At 39.9% G+C, this 18,766-nt stretch overlaps 1 protein-coding gene across 1 annotated transcript in view; it reads right to left on the bottom strand.

Annotated features, from left to right (window-relative positions):
* LNP1 (leukemia NUP98 fusion partner 1) overlaps nucleotides 1-18,766 on the bottom strand; it is a 73,273-nt gene that overhangs the window by 39,966 nt on the left and 14,541 nt on the right. Inside the window, exon 2 of the mRNA XM_063448978.1 lies at nucleotides 4,717-4,971. Coding sequence (XP_063305048.1) covers nucleotides 4,717-4,971 — 255 coding nt within the window. The remainder of the gene's footprint in view (nucleotides 1-4,716; nucleotides 4,972-18,766) is intronic.

Genomic DNA, 18,766 nt, shown 5'->3' with positions numbered 1-18,766 from the left:
CTTTTACACTACACACATACACAATGCATCCTTACACATACACAGAAACATACAATGCATCCCTACACACACACACACAGAAACATACAATGCATCTGTACTCACACACAGACACACTGTAAAACACAATGCATCCCTTACATGCGCGCACATACACACACACACACACACGGCTTCTCTTACACACACAGAAACAAAATGCATCTCTTACGCACACTCAATGCACTCCTTACTGACACACACTGCATTAAATTACATACACATAAACACACCTTGCATCCCTTACACACACACACCCAGAAACATACACTGCATCCCCTATACACACTACATCCCTTACACAAATTGGTATCCCTATACACTTCATTCCATAAGAACACACACACATTACATCCTCTACAATAACACATAACACATCCCCTACACACATACACTCCACTCCCTGTGAGCGAACTCATGTGTGGGCCATATAGGTGGATTTATGGGTGGGCCTTGTAGGTGCCCAGACCATGAGCTGTGTAAGGGGCCCCAAAAAATGGAGCTGCTTCCTGTTCGTTGATTGTTGTGAGCACTGTTACAAACAGTCTCCGGAGAGCCTCTTCTACACCAGACCTGTGGAGCCAGACTGCATCCTAAGCCCATCTTTATCCTCTTGTCCTCATCTGGTGGTAAGTAGGCGATCCAATATATTATTAGTGGCACTAATCTCTAATTTACTTCACATTAAAGGTCCACAATAGTCACCAGAAGCACTTCAGCTTAATGTAGTGGTTCTGCTGTCTACAGCCTGTCCCTGCAGGCATTTTAATTTTAGCACACTACCTTTTCAGATAAAAGACACTGTGTGCAGAACTGGTGTTGGCCAATATGGCAGGGCATATGGGCGGGGCATTATGATGTCACGTGGTGGGCAGGAAATATGGGGGGGGGCGGCAGATTTTTGTTTGCCTAGGGCGGCAAAAATCCTTGCACCGGCTCTGTACCAGGTTGTCTAGTTTAGTATAAATTTTGCCATTCAGATATTATCACGTGACATTTAGTGGATAAACTCTTGATGTCCTTTTTCCATAGACATAAGTGTTTTGCTTTGTCATAGTCATGTGATTACTTTGTTAACAGCCTCACCTGACTCTAGCATTATGTGTTACCATTATCTCCTCATAAAGCTCTATCTCCAAGGCTACCGAGAATAGTATTTAGCATTTCCTGTTCTTTTGAAAATGCTCTAGGGCTGTAGATTCCATTGTTTATGGTCACGGGTTTATGGTCCTATATCTGAATTCCTGGTACCATGAAGCCTGTATTCCTGTGGGTTATAAACATGATTCCTGATTTTACAGTTCTCCTTTTCCTCAATCCTGACTTTATTTAAGGCTCTAGGATTACCAAACTGTTAAATAGCCTGGGTAGTTATCGACTCTCTATTACTATTATACTGTAATTGTAAAACTGCTCGTATTCCTTTCTGATATTCTTAGATCTATTCAGCAGGTATTATATTTTCCTAAAAGCGAATAAGAATTTACATCTAAGTTCTAACCTTAATTTCCTGGGCATACAGTAAGTAAAAATATTTGACTAAGTGGCTACATTGTACAAAATATTGTAGACTGCATTTGCAGTTTTGTGTTCAGCAGTTGTGCATACCTCCCAACACCGACGTCCTGAAAATCGGGATGCCGGTGGAAGGGAAGTAAAAGGGGGTGGGGCCAGTGATGCCATCGTGCTACAAGCTCTGCCCCCATAAGGGCGGGCCTGCCCGACAGAGGGAAGGTCCACTCTTCTAAACGGCAGGTCAGTGTGCCGTGAAAGCTCCCTGTCAATCATTGATATAAGCTCTGTCGATTGAATCTTGACATTCAGTATTGAGTGAATATAAAAACCAGACAGACCATGAAAGAATGTTTCAACTTCCTGTCTCGTTTTAAACGTGCCTTGTTATATCAGGAAAAGCACAAGTTACCCCACATATATGCAGGGTTGGGAGAGAATGGGGTTAATCCCCGTTTATCTTCTACAACTTACAGCTGCCAAACTAAGTTCGCCCATTAGACTCCTTAGCACCTATTACAAATTGAAGACCCGGTAATAAGACCATCAGCAGCTGAGGTTTCAAACATCCAATTCTAAAGTAGAATCAGCTGTCAAAGAGAAGCTAATCAGTACCAAGAGAGCATAAGGACAACCCCATACTTAGTATTGTCACAGGGCATGTCTAAAAACATTTTTTTTTTACTTCCCTCCCCATATATTTATTATTACTTAAATGGTTTCATTTATTTATGCATTTTTGCTGTGGTTTTCTTTGTTTTATATACAATTTTAATATATATAGGTAATTCCATGGTACAAGTAGAATTTACCCCTTGTAGAATAATTTCTGTTTGTTTTGTTTGTTCCTGTGATTTTTGTTATCTTTGTTTTTTTCAATTCCCCATTGTGTTCCAGTAATTATCTTTCTTTAACATTAAAGGACCACTATAGGCACCCAGACCACTTCAGCTTAATGAAGTGGTCTGGGTGCCTGGTCCAGCTAGTGTTAACCCTTTTTTTTACACTGAGGGTTAATCCAGCCTCTAGAGCCTTATTCACAGCCGCTAGAGGCGCTTGTTTGCTTATCACTGTGAAAAATCACAGTGAGAAGATGCCAGCGTCCACAGGAAAGCATTGTAAATGCTTTCCTATGAACTGGCTGAATGCGTGCACGGCTCCTGCCGCGCATGTGCATTCAGCCGATGACGTCGCTAGGAAGAAGGAGAGGAGGAGGAAAGCTCCCCGCCCGGCGCTGGAGAAAGGTGAGTGTTTAACCCCTTCCTCTCTCCAGAGCCCGGCGGGAGGGGGACCCTGAGGGTGGGGGCACCCTCAGGGCACTGTAGTGTCAGGAAAACAAGTATGTTTTCCTGGCACTATAGTGGTCCTTTAATTTACCATTTCATTATTGTTTTTTTGAGGGGGTTTGGTTTGGGGATTTTTTGGTTGTTGGTTTTTTTTTTTGGGGGGGGTGGGGTTACAATGACTGCCTCCTATCCTCTCTCTGCCTCTTTGACATTTAAATGTGAAGCCTATCCACTTCCACAATATGTTTAGTACTTTGGTGCATTGCGCAATTACTTTAATATCTATCTATATTTTTTTTTTTAAATCAATACATTGAAACAGTTAATGCTATCTCTACTTTGGGCACATTTGTATATCTAAAATTACATTCAGTGTTTAAAAAAAAAAAAAAAAAGACAGACTCAAAATATTTATACTGTAAAAAGACAGGTGATTTTCATTTTAGAAATGAATAGGAGCTAAATAGTGTACTTTAGAAAATTCTACACTCTTTTGAACTAGAGACTCTGGAATATTTACATCAGTTATTTGGAAAGCAGCCCACAGCCACTGGGTTTAGTAGCTTGCCAAATAAAACACTGTTTTATAATAACAGTTTGTAAAGAACATAGTAAAAACGGGTAAACTGGTGGATTATTGATGTATCTTGGGTTTCAGTTTAATGTGTTTTAAAAGCAATTTTGTCAAACACAGTTGGGTATAAATAATGACTTTATAATTATGGTTTAAAATTTTCAAGTCGATTTTTTAAATCTACATATTTTGGTGTAACTAACAAATCCGTAAAAGAGGCTGGTAACAAACCAGCTGAAGTTGAGAAATACTCATGAAAATGAACTGATTGTGCAAAAACTGTTGATATAATTATAGTTATCATTATTAAACCTACGGTAATTACCAAGAGTAATTTCGTTTTAGAAATGTGACCTAGAAATGTAATCTAGAAAAAAAAAGTCCAGCGTCCTCTGGTTATGCATTCATTAAATCACTTCATGATATCATTCTATTTTTTGGGACATTTTAATAAAAGAAACATGATGGGGTTTACACAGAAGTCAGTGCCAAATCCTAAAGAATAATGTATTTACAATGTGGGGCATGTTTAGCATTCATTTAACCTACAGTGTAATGTATAGCATAAAATGCTATAAAACTATACAACATTACTATTGGGCAGAATAAAGTCGCTTTGACATCCCCATCAGAGTAAGGCTCCCAACTGCACAACTCACATGTCACTATGGTCATGCTCAGAGGTCCAACTCTCGACCAGGTGAAATTCTAAAGATTTTGATTGTATACGAACCAAAATTAATTATAAATTGAAAATTAATTTTAATAAATGGGACTCCTGTGCTCCCATACAGGGATTATTTTGTGTATGGGTGGCCTTCATTGAGCTGGCCAATGTGTTTGGCGTGTCCACCAACTGGCATGCCAGTACGTCAGACAGACAAGTTATTTCAGGCAAATCTGCCACTTTTTGAAATATTTCCATATATTAACCAGATGGACGGCACTCAAGGTTTTCTTTATACCCCTTTAGACAAGGTTGGTGCTCTTGGTCTTAGGGCTGAAACTCCCCAAATAATCCTCAAGTAACAAATAGGAGATGCAGGCAATCAATAATTAATTTTAAAGTGCAGTCTTTTAATGGAAACAGCAAGCAAAAAAGTGACAATTTTGGTCTTTGTCAAGTCATAAATTCAACTTTTTAGATCATTGTCACAAGCTCTGATGGTCCACCCTCTGATGGTCCTGCATTCACACCTCTTACTGCTGGGAAGAATGCATATCTGACATGGCAGTAGTCATCGTTAATAGCTAAAATAGAAAGACAATTACAGTATTGCCAAATAAAAATGTTCTTGTACTTACCAAAGATGTGGAGCGCTTGCTTCTGAAGCGTAGTTGCTTCTCAAAGGATTCAGAAAACTCTTGGATAGAATTTGATCTCTTTTTCTGTCCCTTGGTCTCTGGCAGTGAGCCATCCCCCGAAAAAACTTTATTGATCTTCATGTGGCATTTGCTGTCTCTATCCTCACGAAAATCCTTAAAGCCCTTAAGGTAGACGGGAGATGGTGCTTTGGAAGCCGAGTGGAACCTCGCTACATGCATTGCAGACAGCTGAGCCTGGAAATGGAAACATGATGGCATTCATTAGTTTTTACATCGAATATTGCACTCCTAATGTTATCATCTTTTATATTTATATACAACTGAAAAAAATCTATATCTAAGGTTCAGCATTATCACTTAAAATCAGGGTTATTCACCCAATTTGCCTAATAATATGCAATTCTAAAACTAAGTGCAAAATAGATGAGGTGGATAATTTCCAGTGCGTATTTTGGTCTAAAATCTACAATTCCAAGCTGAATTCCTGATGATTCATAGTTGCACTTGCCTCTGTCTAAATGTGCAACCAGAGATTCTTTCTCATCTTAATAGACGCAGCATTTTTACTAATTTAGATAGAATACAAGGCCCTCCTCCAAATGCTTCTGCCCCAGGTCTACCCTTACCACCATGACTAGCCCCCTCTTATAGCAATGTATGACTGTCGGCCTGTGATTTCCAACTTATTGTAAAATGCTGTGTAGAGGGTGAGAATTCATTAACTGGTATCTTCTATAGACAACATGTCACTAGGACTATTGAGCAGTGAGTGTCCCAAGAAGAGTTCAATCATCTATTTATCTCGTTCCCTCCCAGGCTTTAAACACCTAATTATTCGCTTTTCCCAAAAAAAGTGGGTAGTGTTTTTTATAGCAAACATTTTGTGAACAAAATGTAGCAAGTAAAAATATATATTTACCCTAGGCTATATGTCACTTATTGAAACATATTTCTAATGTGTTTTAAGCTCATAGTTTTGTTTAAAATGCTATTTAAGTCCACTAGATGGCATGAATTCTGCTTAAGTGACAGTGTTCCTAGGTATTCGTAAAAGTTCTTTGTGCAAATGATATATATTTATTATTTTTTATTACTGTTATGCTTATATACATATTTGAGACTACTCAATGATATGATTGGTGTTTTTTTTCATTACTTTTATGCTTATACACATTGTGGTCTAATAAACAGTACATTATGGCAAACTGAAAATAACTGAATATTTATTTATTTATAAAATATTTTACCAGGAAAGATACATTGAGATTTCTCTCGATTTCAAGTATGTCCTGGGTCCACAAATCATTGCATTGTTACATTAGGGTACAATAAAATACAAAAACAATATTAATACACAATATATACAGAATTTAACATAGAACAGGTAGGAAATATATAATCAACCATAACACGTGCATTCTGTTTTTAGGTATGAGAGAGGGATCTCTTAAAGGACTTTAGGCCTGGGGAAGATTTTAAAGTGTGCGGTATTAGAATACATCCTGTTTATCTGTTTAGCATAAATGTGTTTAATGCGGTTTCCAATTCACTGTTTAGAGAACAAAAAATTATTAGTATCAATTATTTTTTAAGACGTGAAAATCATTGGTGTTAATTTAATAAAGAAGTGAAATTGCAATCTGTGTTTTTAATGAAATTTGCAAACACACTCACAAACATGACTCTAACACGCAATGTCACTCTTGGGCCCGTTGCATTGGCATCAAGGCAAATGATTCTGGGATCGGAGCACCTTATATTATGTGCAGTCCCTTTAGGATCCTAAGGCAACAATAGTAGTAGAATCAATCAAGTTCTGCTCTGCTATAAAGACAAATTATCTGTTGCTACAGGGTTGGATGTTAGAGAAGATTATTCAGAGCTGGATGATTCAAGAAAAATGTTCTAAAAATTTAGACCCATAATTCATTCATGACCTAGGCTGGTCAATGCACCTTTTATTATGACCCATCTGGCAAGCCACTGAATTGCTGTTTTTGGTATCAATCCACAAGAAAGCAAATATGTCTATCCTATTATAAAGAGAGTTACAGCTGTATAACAGTTTGATTTGTAAGTCTTAAATTCAAATTATATTATCCTGTGAGTTCTTGGAAAATGTGATGGGATTTCTAATCTAATTTAAAGTTGATCTGTCACAGGCCCTAATCCTATAATTATAGTACCGTAATCCCATAAAATTGCAGTGTATAGCTGCATTGAGGAGCATTCTCTAACACCAGTTAGTTTTACAATCTGGCTGTTTAGAACTCAAACTTTAAAATTCTCATGTCATTTTTCCAGTTTCCCATTTAGTCAGTGTATCCACATACTAAGTGTGTTAATACCAGAATTTAACCCCTTAAGGACACAGGACATGTGTGACATGTCATGATTCCCTTTTATTCCAGAAGTTTGGTCCTTAAGGGGTTAAAGGGTCACCCAAGACCCCTAAACAACTTTAGCTAGCTGAAAAGCTTTATGTGTAAAAAGTATGTCCTCTTTTTTTCATTTTGCAAAAAGTGCAGATTTCAGTAGAAATTGACATTTTTATAAATTTACCTGGTTACACCCCACTTGGCTTTCAAGCAGACAACAGGTCCTGTTACTTCCTGGTTTCTTTAGCTCAATGCAGCTGACCTCAAAAGGCAGTAATTGCCCTGAGCACCTGACTTACAAAGAATTCTCAATGACCTGAATTGGGAAGTCTGTGATTGGACAGCTACACAATGCCTGGGAGGGGTTAGAAGGGGGGAGCTTGCAAAGGCAGCAGACAAGAAATGTTCAGATTTTGCTAGCTGATTTATATATATCACCAACGAAAAAAATAATTAAATGAAATCGCGTTTTCATTTGGGTAGATCTTCTAAATAATGATTTTTTTATTTATTTTGTATTTGGGCAGTGGAGTGTTCCTTTAATCTATGACCAACCTTTTGATACTTATATTTTTCCAAAAAGTTACACATTCTCAAATACATCATAAGCATCTGATTTTCACAAGAATTCAATTTAATTAAGTATTTATTTATTTTGTAACGGCTTTGCAGAACCTACACCCTGTGAGTAGTACAGTGTCCTCGAATATCAATATTTAAAAAAAACTTTCCATGACTTCATTAAGTCTGTTTCCCTCTCCAGTAATAATGGCTAATCTCACATAACACAGTTGTATTTGTCAATGCGTATCTTTTTCCTGTGCCCATAAACATGGGTCCTTTGTCTATAATTAGATTTTATTTTGGAACCGATAAAGTCTCTGCTTGGCCTACTGGCAAATCCAATAATGATTCCATACATGTCCAGAAGAGAGACTGAACTTGAGATGTCCTTAAAATAATATTGTATTTAATTGCATGCTGTTACTTTTCTAAATGATAACATTAAAAGTATTAGATGTGTAATAACTGTAGGAAGAATTAACCTTTTGCATTAGCAATTCCACACAGGTAACCGAGCATGCAGATTGAATGTGTGTCTATGTTTGGGAGCAAAGATCCCACAGAAGTGTTAATTTATTTGTAACAACTAAATATTAGTTGATCCAGAATCTTTATGAAGTAATATATTTCATTGCTGGGATGGAACATGCACACAATAAGTGCACAGTGTGTTCTTGCAGAAAATGTATTTGGAGTAAAAAATGATGTGCCCTTTATACATACAGAAAAAGTTGGAAGTCTCGTTTAGTGCCTATAAACATTAAGATTAATAGTAATTTAAAAGAAAAGTAATTTACAGGTAAATTTAAGTTTATTGTAAGATTATTATGTATGTTTTTAAAAGTACACAAGAGGGTGCCCTTGGGTGTGTTTTGTTTCTTTGGAGTTTAGGAACCTGTGTGGAAGTGGTCTTGAGAGTGGCAGCATTTCACCTGTGTATGCATATGTATTGAATCATATATTCAGTCTATTTTCTATAATCAGCTAGCCTGTGTTTTCACACACTGACAGCATCTGCATGTGGGGTACAGTATAAGATGATAAAATGTACATTGTCAATACGGTCTGCTTTTCTTTTCTTTCTATAGTCATCTAATGGCATCACTCAAGTCTTTTGTTGGTTGTGTGGAGTTTTTCAGCAAAAGAGGCCAAAATAAGCCTGGGGCAGATCCCTCCACAGTGTCACAGTAATTTTAACCCAAACATGCAGTATATGAAACCCAGAAAAATAACACAGGTAAAGAACATGTTATTGGACCTTAGAGATGGCCGTCAAGGTAAACAGAGGTCAGAATGATCAAAAGAATAACCGGGTCCATGCCTCCCCTAGCCGGAACGCACTAGATAGAGTCTTAATTTCCCACAGCTGGACAAGACTCTAGGGAGTTCCATAATGAGCCCATTACTGAAAGTGAAATTCATAGAGCAATCAAGACCCTTAAATCAGGGAAAGCACCAGACCGTGATGGTTTTACTGCAGTATATTATAAAACTCAGTCCCACCCTCAAACACATGTTTAATCAAATTTATTTAGAAGGCCTACCAGTAGAAACCCTTACTCGGGACCTAGTTACTCCTATACCCAAACCTGACAGGGACGTGGAGTTACTGGCTTCCTATCGCCCAATCTCTCTGCTCAATCAGAACATTAAGTTCTTCACCAAGATCCTAGCTTTACGAGTACAAATATTCCTGCTACAAAAACTTACCGCTCATCAACTAAGTTTTGTGGGGGGTAGACAGGCTTACAGGTGTGACTTACAGTCTCCATCACTGATTGGCCTTGATATTGAAAAGGCCTTCAATCACATTACTTGGCAGCATCTGATTGGTGTACTGAATTTGGTCACACTTTTGTAAAATATAACAAAAATTTACAACACAATTCAGCTGCCTGCATCATCACTACTGACCTTGACTCCCCGTATTTCACAATGGAAAGAGTTGTACGACAGGGATGTCGACAGGGATGTCACCACTGCTGTTTAATCCAGCTACTGACCCATGAGCCATAGAAGCCCTACAGGATTTCAGGTAAATACCCATGGTAAGTATCACCTTGAAGGTTTCAGCCTTCGCAGATGAACTCTTACTTTTTACTACAAATCCAAATCATTCCCTCCCACCCCTTGTTGACCTGCTTGCCACGGTGTCTTCCTCTGATGTAGGAATCAACACCTTCTTATAATTAAAACTCCTAGGAATCTCTCCCTCTTAAACAAATTGAACATCCAACCTATTCTCACAGCCATCTTCTCAGAGTTCAATCGCTGGCACAGATTGCCACTGTCCTTTATAGGAAGGGCCAATTTATACTAGCTTGTAATGACTGGTTTCCACTGAGCGGAATGGTTCGGGTCGGTACAGTTTGGAAGGTTTAGAAAGGTCCAGCCTATTCAGGTGAGCGTTTCCACCGCAAGTCGGACCACCAGGGGCCATGCGGGGTTTAGAAAAAATGCATAGCGTGTCATTTGTCATGAGCATTGATGTTTTCCTGTCCGCCAATCAATGGATTGTATAGTAGCTCCGCCATAACCGTAGCGTTCCATTTCCTATGCCCCTACATCTGAAGGAGGACCATGAATGGTGTGGTACGGTTCGGTTGTATGGGCCACTTTCAGAATGGAAACACTCAAAATAGCGTACCGTACCGAACCGACCCATACCAATCCGCTCAGTGGAAACGAGGCATTAAGTTTCCCTAAATTGCTTTGTACCCTACAGGTTCTCCCTATGCTACTTTTGAACAAAGACAAATCTCTATTAAATAAGAAACTCAGACAATTGCTACGGCAAGGACGCAAAGCACGTCTCAGCCTTACTAAATTGTACCAATGCAAGACCAATAGTGGGGATAAATCTACAAAATGCCAAGGAATACAATCTGGCTGCTAAATTTAGACAAACGCTTGACTATATTCAATCCCAAAATAGATTCTCGGATTTGCCCCTGGAGTACTTTCTGGCTTTACCAAGCTTGTTGCCGTCTCCATAGACCACACTATCTCCTCCCAGATGATATCCTTATTGCTACCCTTATTAGGGCCTGGAAGCAGTCTAGCTCTAGATTAGGAGCCAACCCTCTGTGTTTACTCTACCTACCCTAATCCTGATTTTTCTCCGGGTGATCAGTACCCCTTCATAGCCTTGGTTGAACTTGGGATCACGGCTCTCTGCTCCTTTGTTGATTACAGTGGTCATACATTTTTAATGATTGCAGAGCTCAGGGAGATTTTCCCGGGCCTTCCACTTCCATGGTTCGCATATTTTTAAATACGCCATTGTTACCATATTATCACACAGTCTTACAGCCCCTGACTGGGAGAACCCGTTGGATACTATGTGGTGCTCCTCTACTTCCCCTTCCTATTCAATTTCAAAACTTTGTATGTTAATACTATACACTCCAGACTGGGCCAGTCTCTAAACGGGTATGGGGAAATGAAAAACACACTTCCCACACTAAAGTCCATTATTCTTCTGGCACACTTCACCCAAAGTCAGGCTTTACCCGTGGTCTCTTACATGGATATGATTCTTAAGATCTTACACTATGCTTATTATTCCCCTATATCACTGTCTGTGGGAGTGTGCTTTGATCCAATCATTATGGGCTGAAGTGAAGCAATATTTAGACAATAGGAATATGCCCACTTTGCCACTTTCCCCTGAGTTTTTGCTGTTGAGACCCATGTCGGGTCATCCCTTACCCAACGTGATTCCTTCCTCTTATAGCTGCTGTTGGTTGCAAAGCTATTCTCCAAGTCTGGAACCAGCAGAGTGCTCTTACCTCCTATCCTATTTAAACTCCAGTTTATATTTAAAATAGAATGGCTAAACACACTGATTAACAAAGAACTACTTCTAGCTAAAAAAAATTATCTTGACTTGGAGATCATTCATTTTGACTCTTGATGATCCCTATAGATCCAAGGTGAAAAAAAACAGTTTTTGAATTTGTCCAGTCTCTAAGTTCACTTGCCTCAATGGTGGCTTCACATACCTTTAGATGATTGGGTTGCTTATTCTGTTCTTCCTTAATTTACTCATTGGTGCAGGAACTCCCGACACTTCAGGCCTCTGTTTACCCCATTATATATTTTCTGGTAGCAGGACATAGTTCTTCATATCAGATCCAGATTGGCAGGGCTCATTTACCTGTAGATGATTGTACCATATCGTTGCTTGGACTTTGTCCACAATGGGTGATGTTGCAAAGTACCAGGCAGGTGTTTTATGAGCGGAAAGCATTTGGTGCACTAAATACATAAATAGTGCTTCCCTAGTTTAACTTGGTATGCTGGTGAGCGATGTTTCAACTGGTCATCATGTGAACAAAACTTCTTCTCTTTGGCTGCTCTGTAACTGCCAAGTCCTACTTTGGCCGCAGTTGGACAGAACTTGTTTCCCTGACATTCTATACAGTGGTGGCAACACAGACTGAGCATCACTTGTAACTTAGTTGGACTGGACACATTTTTGTTTTGTTTTGTTTTCTTTGTTAAACTATTAAAGTAGAACATGTGAATGTCAAATGTTTTCATATGCACTTTGAAAACTACCATGGTAATGTCAGACTTATTAATGTTGCTACCAGGCTTTCAATGCCAATTGTACCTTGCATTCACAATAAAAAAAAGAAGAAGAACTGGTTTAAAATCACAATAAAGGGGGCGGAGCCTGACCGCTTAACGGAGCAGACGTGGGGGACACGAGCTCCTACTTGACGGGCAGAAATTAAGACACAAACGACGGATAAACAGCCTGAAGACTTACCAGGGGGCACCACCCATGTCGGGGGTGCTCTCCTGAATCCAGCGATACCTCTTCGACGCCCGTCGGGGCCAGGAAAGCGGGATACTAAGTGCGACCTGCGGGGGTTGGAGCCGGTGAGAGGTGGCCACTCTCTCTGACACTGACACCCCTAGGCGACACAACTGGCCTCCAACACCCCCCCCCCCCCCCCCACCTTGGGACCGGTGGGGGTTATCCCAGTCCCCACAGGACACACAGAACAAAACTGCTGATGGGTTCTCTAGCCTCACCGCCTGAAGAGACACCGAAAACTCAAGGCAAGCCTAAGATGGCCGCTCAACAAGGGCCAAAGACAACGGGCACAAGCCCTCAACTGAACACTTACCTCCTGGAAACCTTTGATCGGCTCTGCATGAACCTATGGTCAATACTTTGCCACCGTGGAGTGTCCCACAGCCGAGCAGCCAGAACGATTGCCTCATGGATCCGCCCTGCGACCCACCGGTGCCATTACAGGTACCCACTCCAAGCCTCCACTGCGGCCATGCGGCCAGGCGGATGCCAAAAGTGACACCGTACTACCCAAGCGCACACACTCACTCCCATACACGCTGGAGATGGGCCACCGAACATCCTCTACAGCCAAACAATAGTTACCAAAAAGAACGCGCTAAAATAATCTGTAAATATAAAGAAACAAATAATGGTGCAGACCATCTGGTAATAATAGTATGGGGAAAAGGTGTTATATGTAATAAACTCACATGTCCCAGAGCCCTATCACCCCTGGCTCTGGGTTTGAAATGCTCCTTGGGAGAGGGGATATTCCCACACTGCAGGATAGTCAGGAGGATATGTCCACTGATAATTCCGTTGTGCTGTATGTAAAAGGAAAGAAGGGCAGGACCTCCAATTGAATAGTATCACAATTCGTTTTATTGTATAAAAAAGGTTAAAAACCCTTACTTTGGATGTGGTGGGTACAAACTCGCAGAGTCACCCACATAAAAGCATAAAACACATGTATTCGAAAAAACGCTTCCTGGTTATGGTCCGGTCACGTGATCGCTTCCGGGTCCGCCCTCCAATGACGTCCGTGTGACGCGTTTCGCCCGCCTCCACAGGCTTCTTCCGACAACGTCATGGGGTTTCAGTCTTCCTTTTAAGTCCATAGTGCCGCCCTTCTCTCGCCTCATTGGTCGGGGGGCGTGGTTTCACACGATCTTTTTCAATCATTCAATTGCACACTAATAAACTTCATAGACTTAACCCCTTCCAGCACCCACACTAAAATGGTTATATTCAGTGTCACATAAGAAATGGAATCATCTAAGTGATGTTAATCCCAATTATTTCTAATGTATATATAGACCTTATCTAAATTATTCTACATAATGATTTATCAAAGAGACATCTTCTTACTTCATTAAATTATATTTTTAAGTATACACAATGGATATTATACGAGGGTAATTGATAAAAATTCTATACAAACAATACAACAGAGATCAATTCTAGACAGCAGGAAAAACCTTAACTTTTCCCATATCCCTTAAGATAGACAGTGCAGATATATTATGCTCATTTCTAAAGTATACAGTTCTTATACTAAATACAGGCTGACATTATTGCAGAGTACCTGCTGATTGAAAAAGGGGGGGGAGAGGTTGGAAAAAACAGCCATTATAATTTATTTACAAAAAATGACATTACAATTTATTTACAAGAAATGACAAATTTCAAATTCTCCATTTAAACCCCTAGGGAACAACGATTTCAATTTAAACACCCACCTCATTTCTTGTTTCGACAATTTATTGTCTAGATTTTCACCCCTCCAATTTCTACCAACTCTCTCTATCCCAATAAATTGTAATTTGGTAACATCTCCCTGATGTTTGTGAATAAAATGGGAGGATAGGGGGTGCTCCTTAAAACCTCTTTTTATGTTACGCACATGCTCCTCGATACGAGTGTGCACTTGCCGGGTAGTTTTGCCGACATAGTGCATATTGCACGGGCATGTGAGGACATAAATACAGTTTGTGGTGTGACAAGTTATCAGTTGTTTCACACTATATACTTGTTGTGTATTGCCCCCTATTAGTTCTTTTTTGACACACTTAGTGGCTCCCGTGGTTCTGCACGCCAAGCAGTATCCGCATTGGAAAAAACCCACATCTTTATTGAGGAAGTTCTTATTTAAATTTTCTTGTCTAAAGCTGCTCTTTACCAGATGGTTCTTGATACTCGGTACTCCCCTGTAGATGATCCTTGGTTTTTTCGAGATTATCTTGTCTAACAGGGGGTCCTCTTTTAAGACAAACCAATATTTATTGATTATATTTTTTTATATATGGTTTTATATATGGTGGTCATGGCTGGGTGCAGAACCTGGTCACCTACCGCCGTTACATCGACGATCTGTTCTGGATCTGGAGGGGCTCTGCAGAAGAGCTTACAGCCTTTTTGACACATTTAAACTCCAATTCATGGGGGATTCAACTCACTATGGACCATAGTGATAGTCAGGTTAATTTCTTGGATTTACGAATTTTTATTTCCCACAACCAAATATGTACTGAAACCTTCTTCAAGAAGGTGGACGTTAATAGTTTCATTTTTTATGACAGCTGCCATTATGGCCCGTGGCTGGACAACATCCCCAAAGGGCAGATGTTAAGGTTAAAAAGAAACTGCACAAGTGGAGAAACTTGCGAGAGTCAGATTGACAAGTTAGTAGAACAGTTCACGGCTAAAAACTACCCTAGGACTCTATTGGACAAGGCACATAAGGAAGTGGGGAAAATAGATAGGAAAAAGCTACTAGACAAATCAAGTAAAAAGATTGAAAATAAAAAGAATAGTAACAAGAATGAAGTTTCCCTAATTTTTGATTATTCAGGGAAGAATAAGGATTTAAAAAATATAATCAATAAATATTGGTTTGTCTTAAAAGAGGACCCCCTGTTAGACAAGATAATCTCGAAAAAACCAAGGATCATCTACAGGGGAGTACCGAGTATCAAGAACCATCTGGTAAAGAGCAGCTTTAGACAAGAAAATTTAAATAAGAACTTCCTCAATAAAGATGTGGGTTTTTTCCAATGCGGATACTGCTTGGCGTGCAGAACCACGGGAGCCACTAAGTGTGTCAAAAAAGAACTAATAGGGGGCAATACACAACAAGTATATAGTGTGAAACAACTGATAACTTGTCACACCACAAACTGTATTTATGTCCTCACATGCCCGTGCAATATGCACTATGTCGGCAAAACTACCCGGCAAGTGCACACTCGTATCGAGGAGCATGTGCGTAACATAAAAAGAGGTTTTAAGGAGCACCCCCTATCCTCCCATTTTATTCACAAACATCAGGGAGATGTTACCAAATTACAATTTATTGGGATAGAGAGAGTTGGTAGAAATTGGAGGGGTGAAAATCTAGACAATAAATTGTCGAAACAAGAAATGAGGTGGGTGTTTAAATTGAAATCGTTGTTCCCTAGGGGTTTAAATGGAGAATTTGAAATTTGTCATTTCTTGTAAATAAATTGTAATGTCATTTTTTGTAAATAAATTATAATGGCTGTTTTTTCCAACCTCTCCCCCCCCTTTTTCAATCAGCAGGTACTCTGCAATAATGTCAGCCTGTATTTAGTATAAGAACTGTATACTTTAGAAATGAGCATAATATATCTGCACTGTCTATCTTAAGGGATATGGGAAAAGTTAAGGTTTTTCCTGCTGTCTAGAATTGATCTCTGTTGTATTGTTTGTATAGAATTTTTATCAATTACCCTCGTATAATATCCATTGTGTATACTTAAAAATATAATTTAATGAAGTAAGAAGATGTCTCTTTGATAAATCATTATGTAGAATAATTTAGATAAGGTCTATATATACATTAGAAATAATTGGGATTAACATCACTTAGATGATTCCATTTCTTATGTGACACTGAATATAACCATTTTGGTGTGGGTGCTGGAAGGGGTTAAGTCTATGAAGTTTATTAGTGTGCAATTGAATGATTGAAAAAGATCGTGTGAAACCACGCCCCCCGACCAATGAGGCGAGAGAAGGGCGGCACTATGGACTTAAAAGGAAGACTGAAACCCCATGACGTTGTCGGAAGAAGCCTGTGGAGGCGGGCGAAACGCGTCACACGGACGTCATTGGAGGGCGGACCCGGAAGCGATCACGTGACCGGACCATAACCAGGAAGCGTTTTTTCGAATACATGTGTTTTATGCTTTTATGTGGGTGACTCTGCGAGTTTGTACCCACCACATCCAAAGTAAGGGTTTTTAACCTTTTTTATACAATAAAACGAATTGTGATACTATTCAATTGGAGGTCCTGCCCTTCTTTCCTTTTACATACAGCACAACGGAATTATCAGTGGACATATCCTCCTGACTATCCTGCAGTGTGGGAATATCCCCTCTCCCAAGGAGCATTTCAAACCCAGAGCCAGGGGTGATAGGGCTCTGGGACATGTGAGTTTATTACATATAACACCTTTTCCCCATACTATTATTACCAGATGGTCTGCACCATTATTTGTTTCTTTATATTTACAGATTATTTTAGCGCGTTCTTTTTGGTAACTATTGTTTTGCTTTTCACAATCTCTTGTGCATTGTATTTGTGAACGCTGCCATATTTTCTGCATGGGATTTTAGCGCTCACACATTGGTTATTGTGATCCTCTACAGCCACACCACTCACTTAGTCGCAGAATTCAGAACCAGCAAGGCACAACTCTACGCCCCGAGGGTATGGCAGACCGCCACGTTGCTGAACAGAGGGAAGCTTGCCACAGGGATGCAGGAGCTGGATCAACCGGCGGAACCTGCAACACCGGGAAACGAGACATCCCTGTAAGGGGCATAGGCTGAGGCACCCACCACATTGCTGTGCAGCCGACATGTCCTGCTCTGAACTGTAGGATCAGGACTCTGGCTGCGGATATGCAAGCCCAGTAAACCAGGGCACCCTGCACATGAATATCCCAAGGGTTTGCTGTTTCCATACTACACTGGACTAACCGTAGACACTGCTATAGCTCACAATAAAATTGCCATAATGTCCATATACTTCACGCACACTATGAGTTAATGCAGGACACCAGTACACCTAACATAGGCTGACCCAAGCAAGGCAAAGGCTTATAGGCAGTTCACACGGTTGCCTTGGCAGACAATTTTAGGCTCAGCAGCAGTTCTTGTATTTTATTTTGACGCCTTTTATCCTTTACTTTTACAAGTTTAAGTTCCATGTTTATCACGTGTTCCCTGTGGTATGACGCTTAGTTTGAGCTAGAGGCAGCATACCCATTATAATGTCTTGTCGGTACAACGAGGAGAGTTGAAGCAAAAACGAGGACCAGATAGCGAGAAAACAGCATAGGTCACAGAGATAGCCAACTATTACACGCTACAGCAAACAGGCTGTATATGTAACCATGTCGTTCTAAATAACTACAAAATGTACACTGTTCTTCATGCCACACAACTACTATTCAATGTTTCATGATACGAAGGTACCTGCTGTTGTGGCAGTGCATTCCCGCTTGTCTAAACTATGTACGAATAAAATAAAGAATAAAAAAAAAAATCACAATAAAGAACACAATAAATGAACTAAAGGAATCCAGGAAGACAATAGGGCAAGGGACATTCTGGTATCTATGTAAATGATAGCCATACTCGAAAAAAAGTAAGAGGGCATCAAGAATGACACGGATGCACGTCAATTATGCCATGATGTTGGCATGCAAGTGCCCCATCATAAGAAGGGACATAAATGCAGCTAGAGAAGGAAAGGTGGAGAGAAGGAGGAATTTGCTGGACCGCATCGTCGCACGACGTGATCAGCTGGACGTGAGTAAAGTAACTGGCCTCCTGACATTACCTGCCCTTCCATAAGCACCTACAGGGCGGGACTAGGCAAGATGAAGACCTAGAAAAGAATGCCCTAATCAAAAAAGGTAGACCAAAACAAATTAGGTGCAGAGAACAGGAAAAGCAGCCTTTGTTTGTTTTCTGTTATAATAAAGCTGCCATGTATGATATCCGGAGTGTCTGGATCTGATTTATTTTTGTCTACTATATTGAGGTTTGCCAGCCCTGGGTCTGGAGGACATGGATTCTGAGTGCAGTGTCCTACAATTTGTGTGAATTATTAATCAAACAAGTGGCGTTAACATTATCAACATTAACATTCTTCAGGACCGCACCCTTTCCAATGAGCTATATAGTTTAACCATTCTCCATTCTATTGTTCTTGACTTTTGGCTTGTTTACTCATGTATGTTACT

Source organism: Pelobates fuscus, chromosome 1 (genome assembly GCF_036172605.1).
Source record: "Pelobates fuscus isolate aPelFus1 chromosome 1, aPelFus1.pri, whole genome shotgun sequence".
Classification (NCBI taxonomy): domain Eukaryota; kingdom Metazoa; phylum Chordata; class Amphibia; order Anura; family Pelobatidae; genus Pelobates; species Pelobates fuscus.
This window is presented reverse-complemented; position numbering and strand designations above follow the sequence as displayed.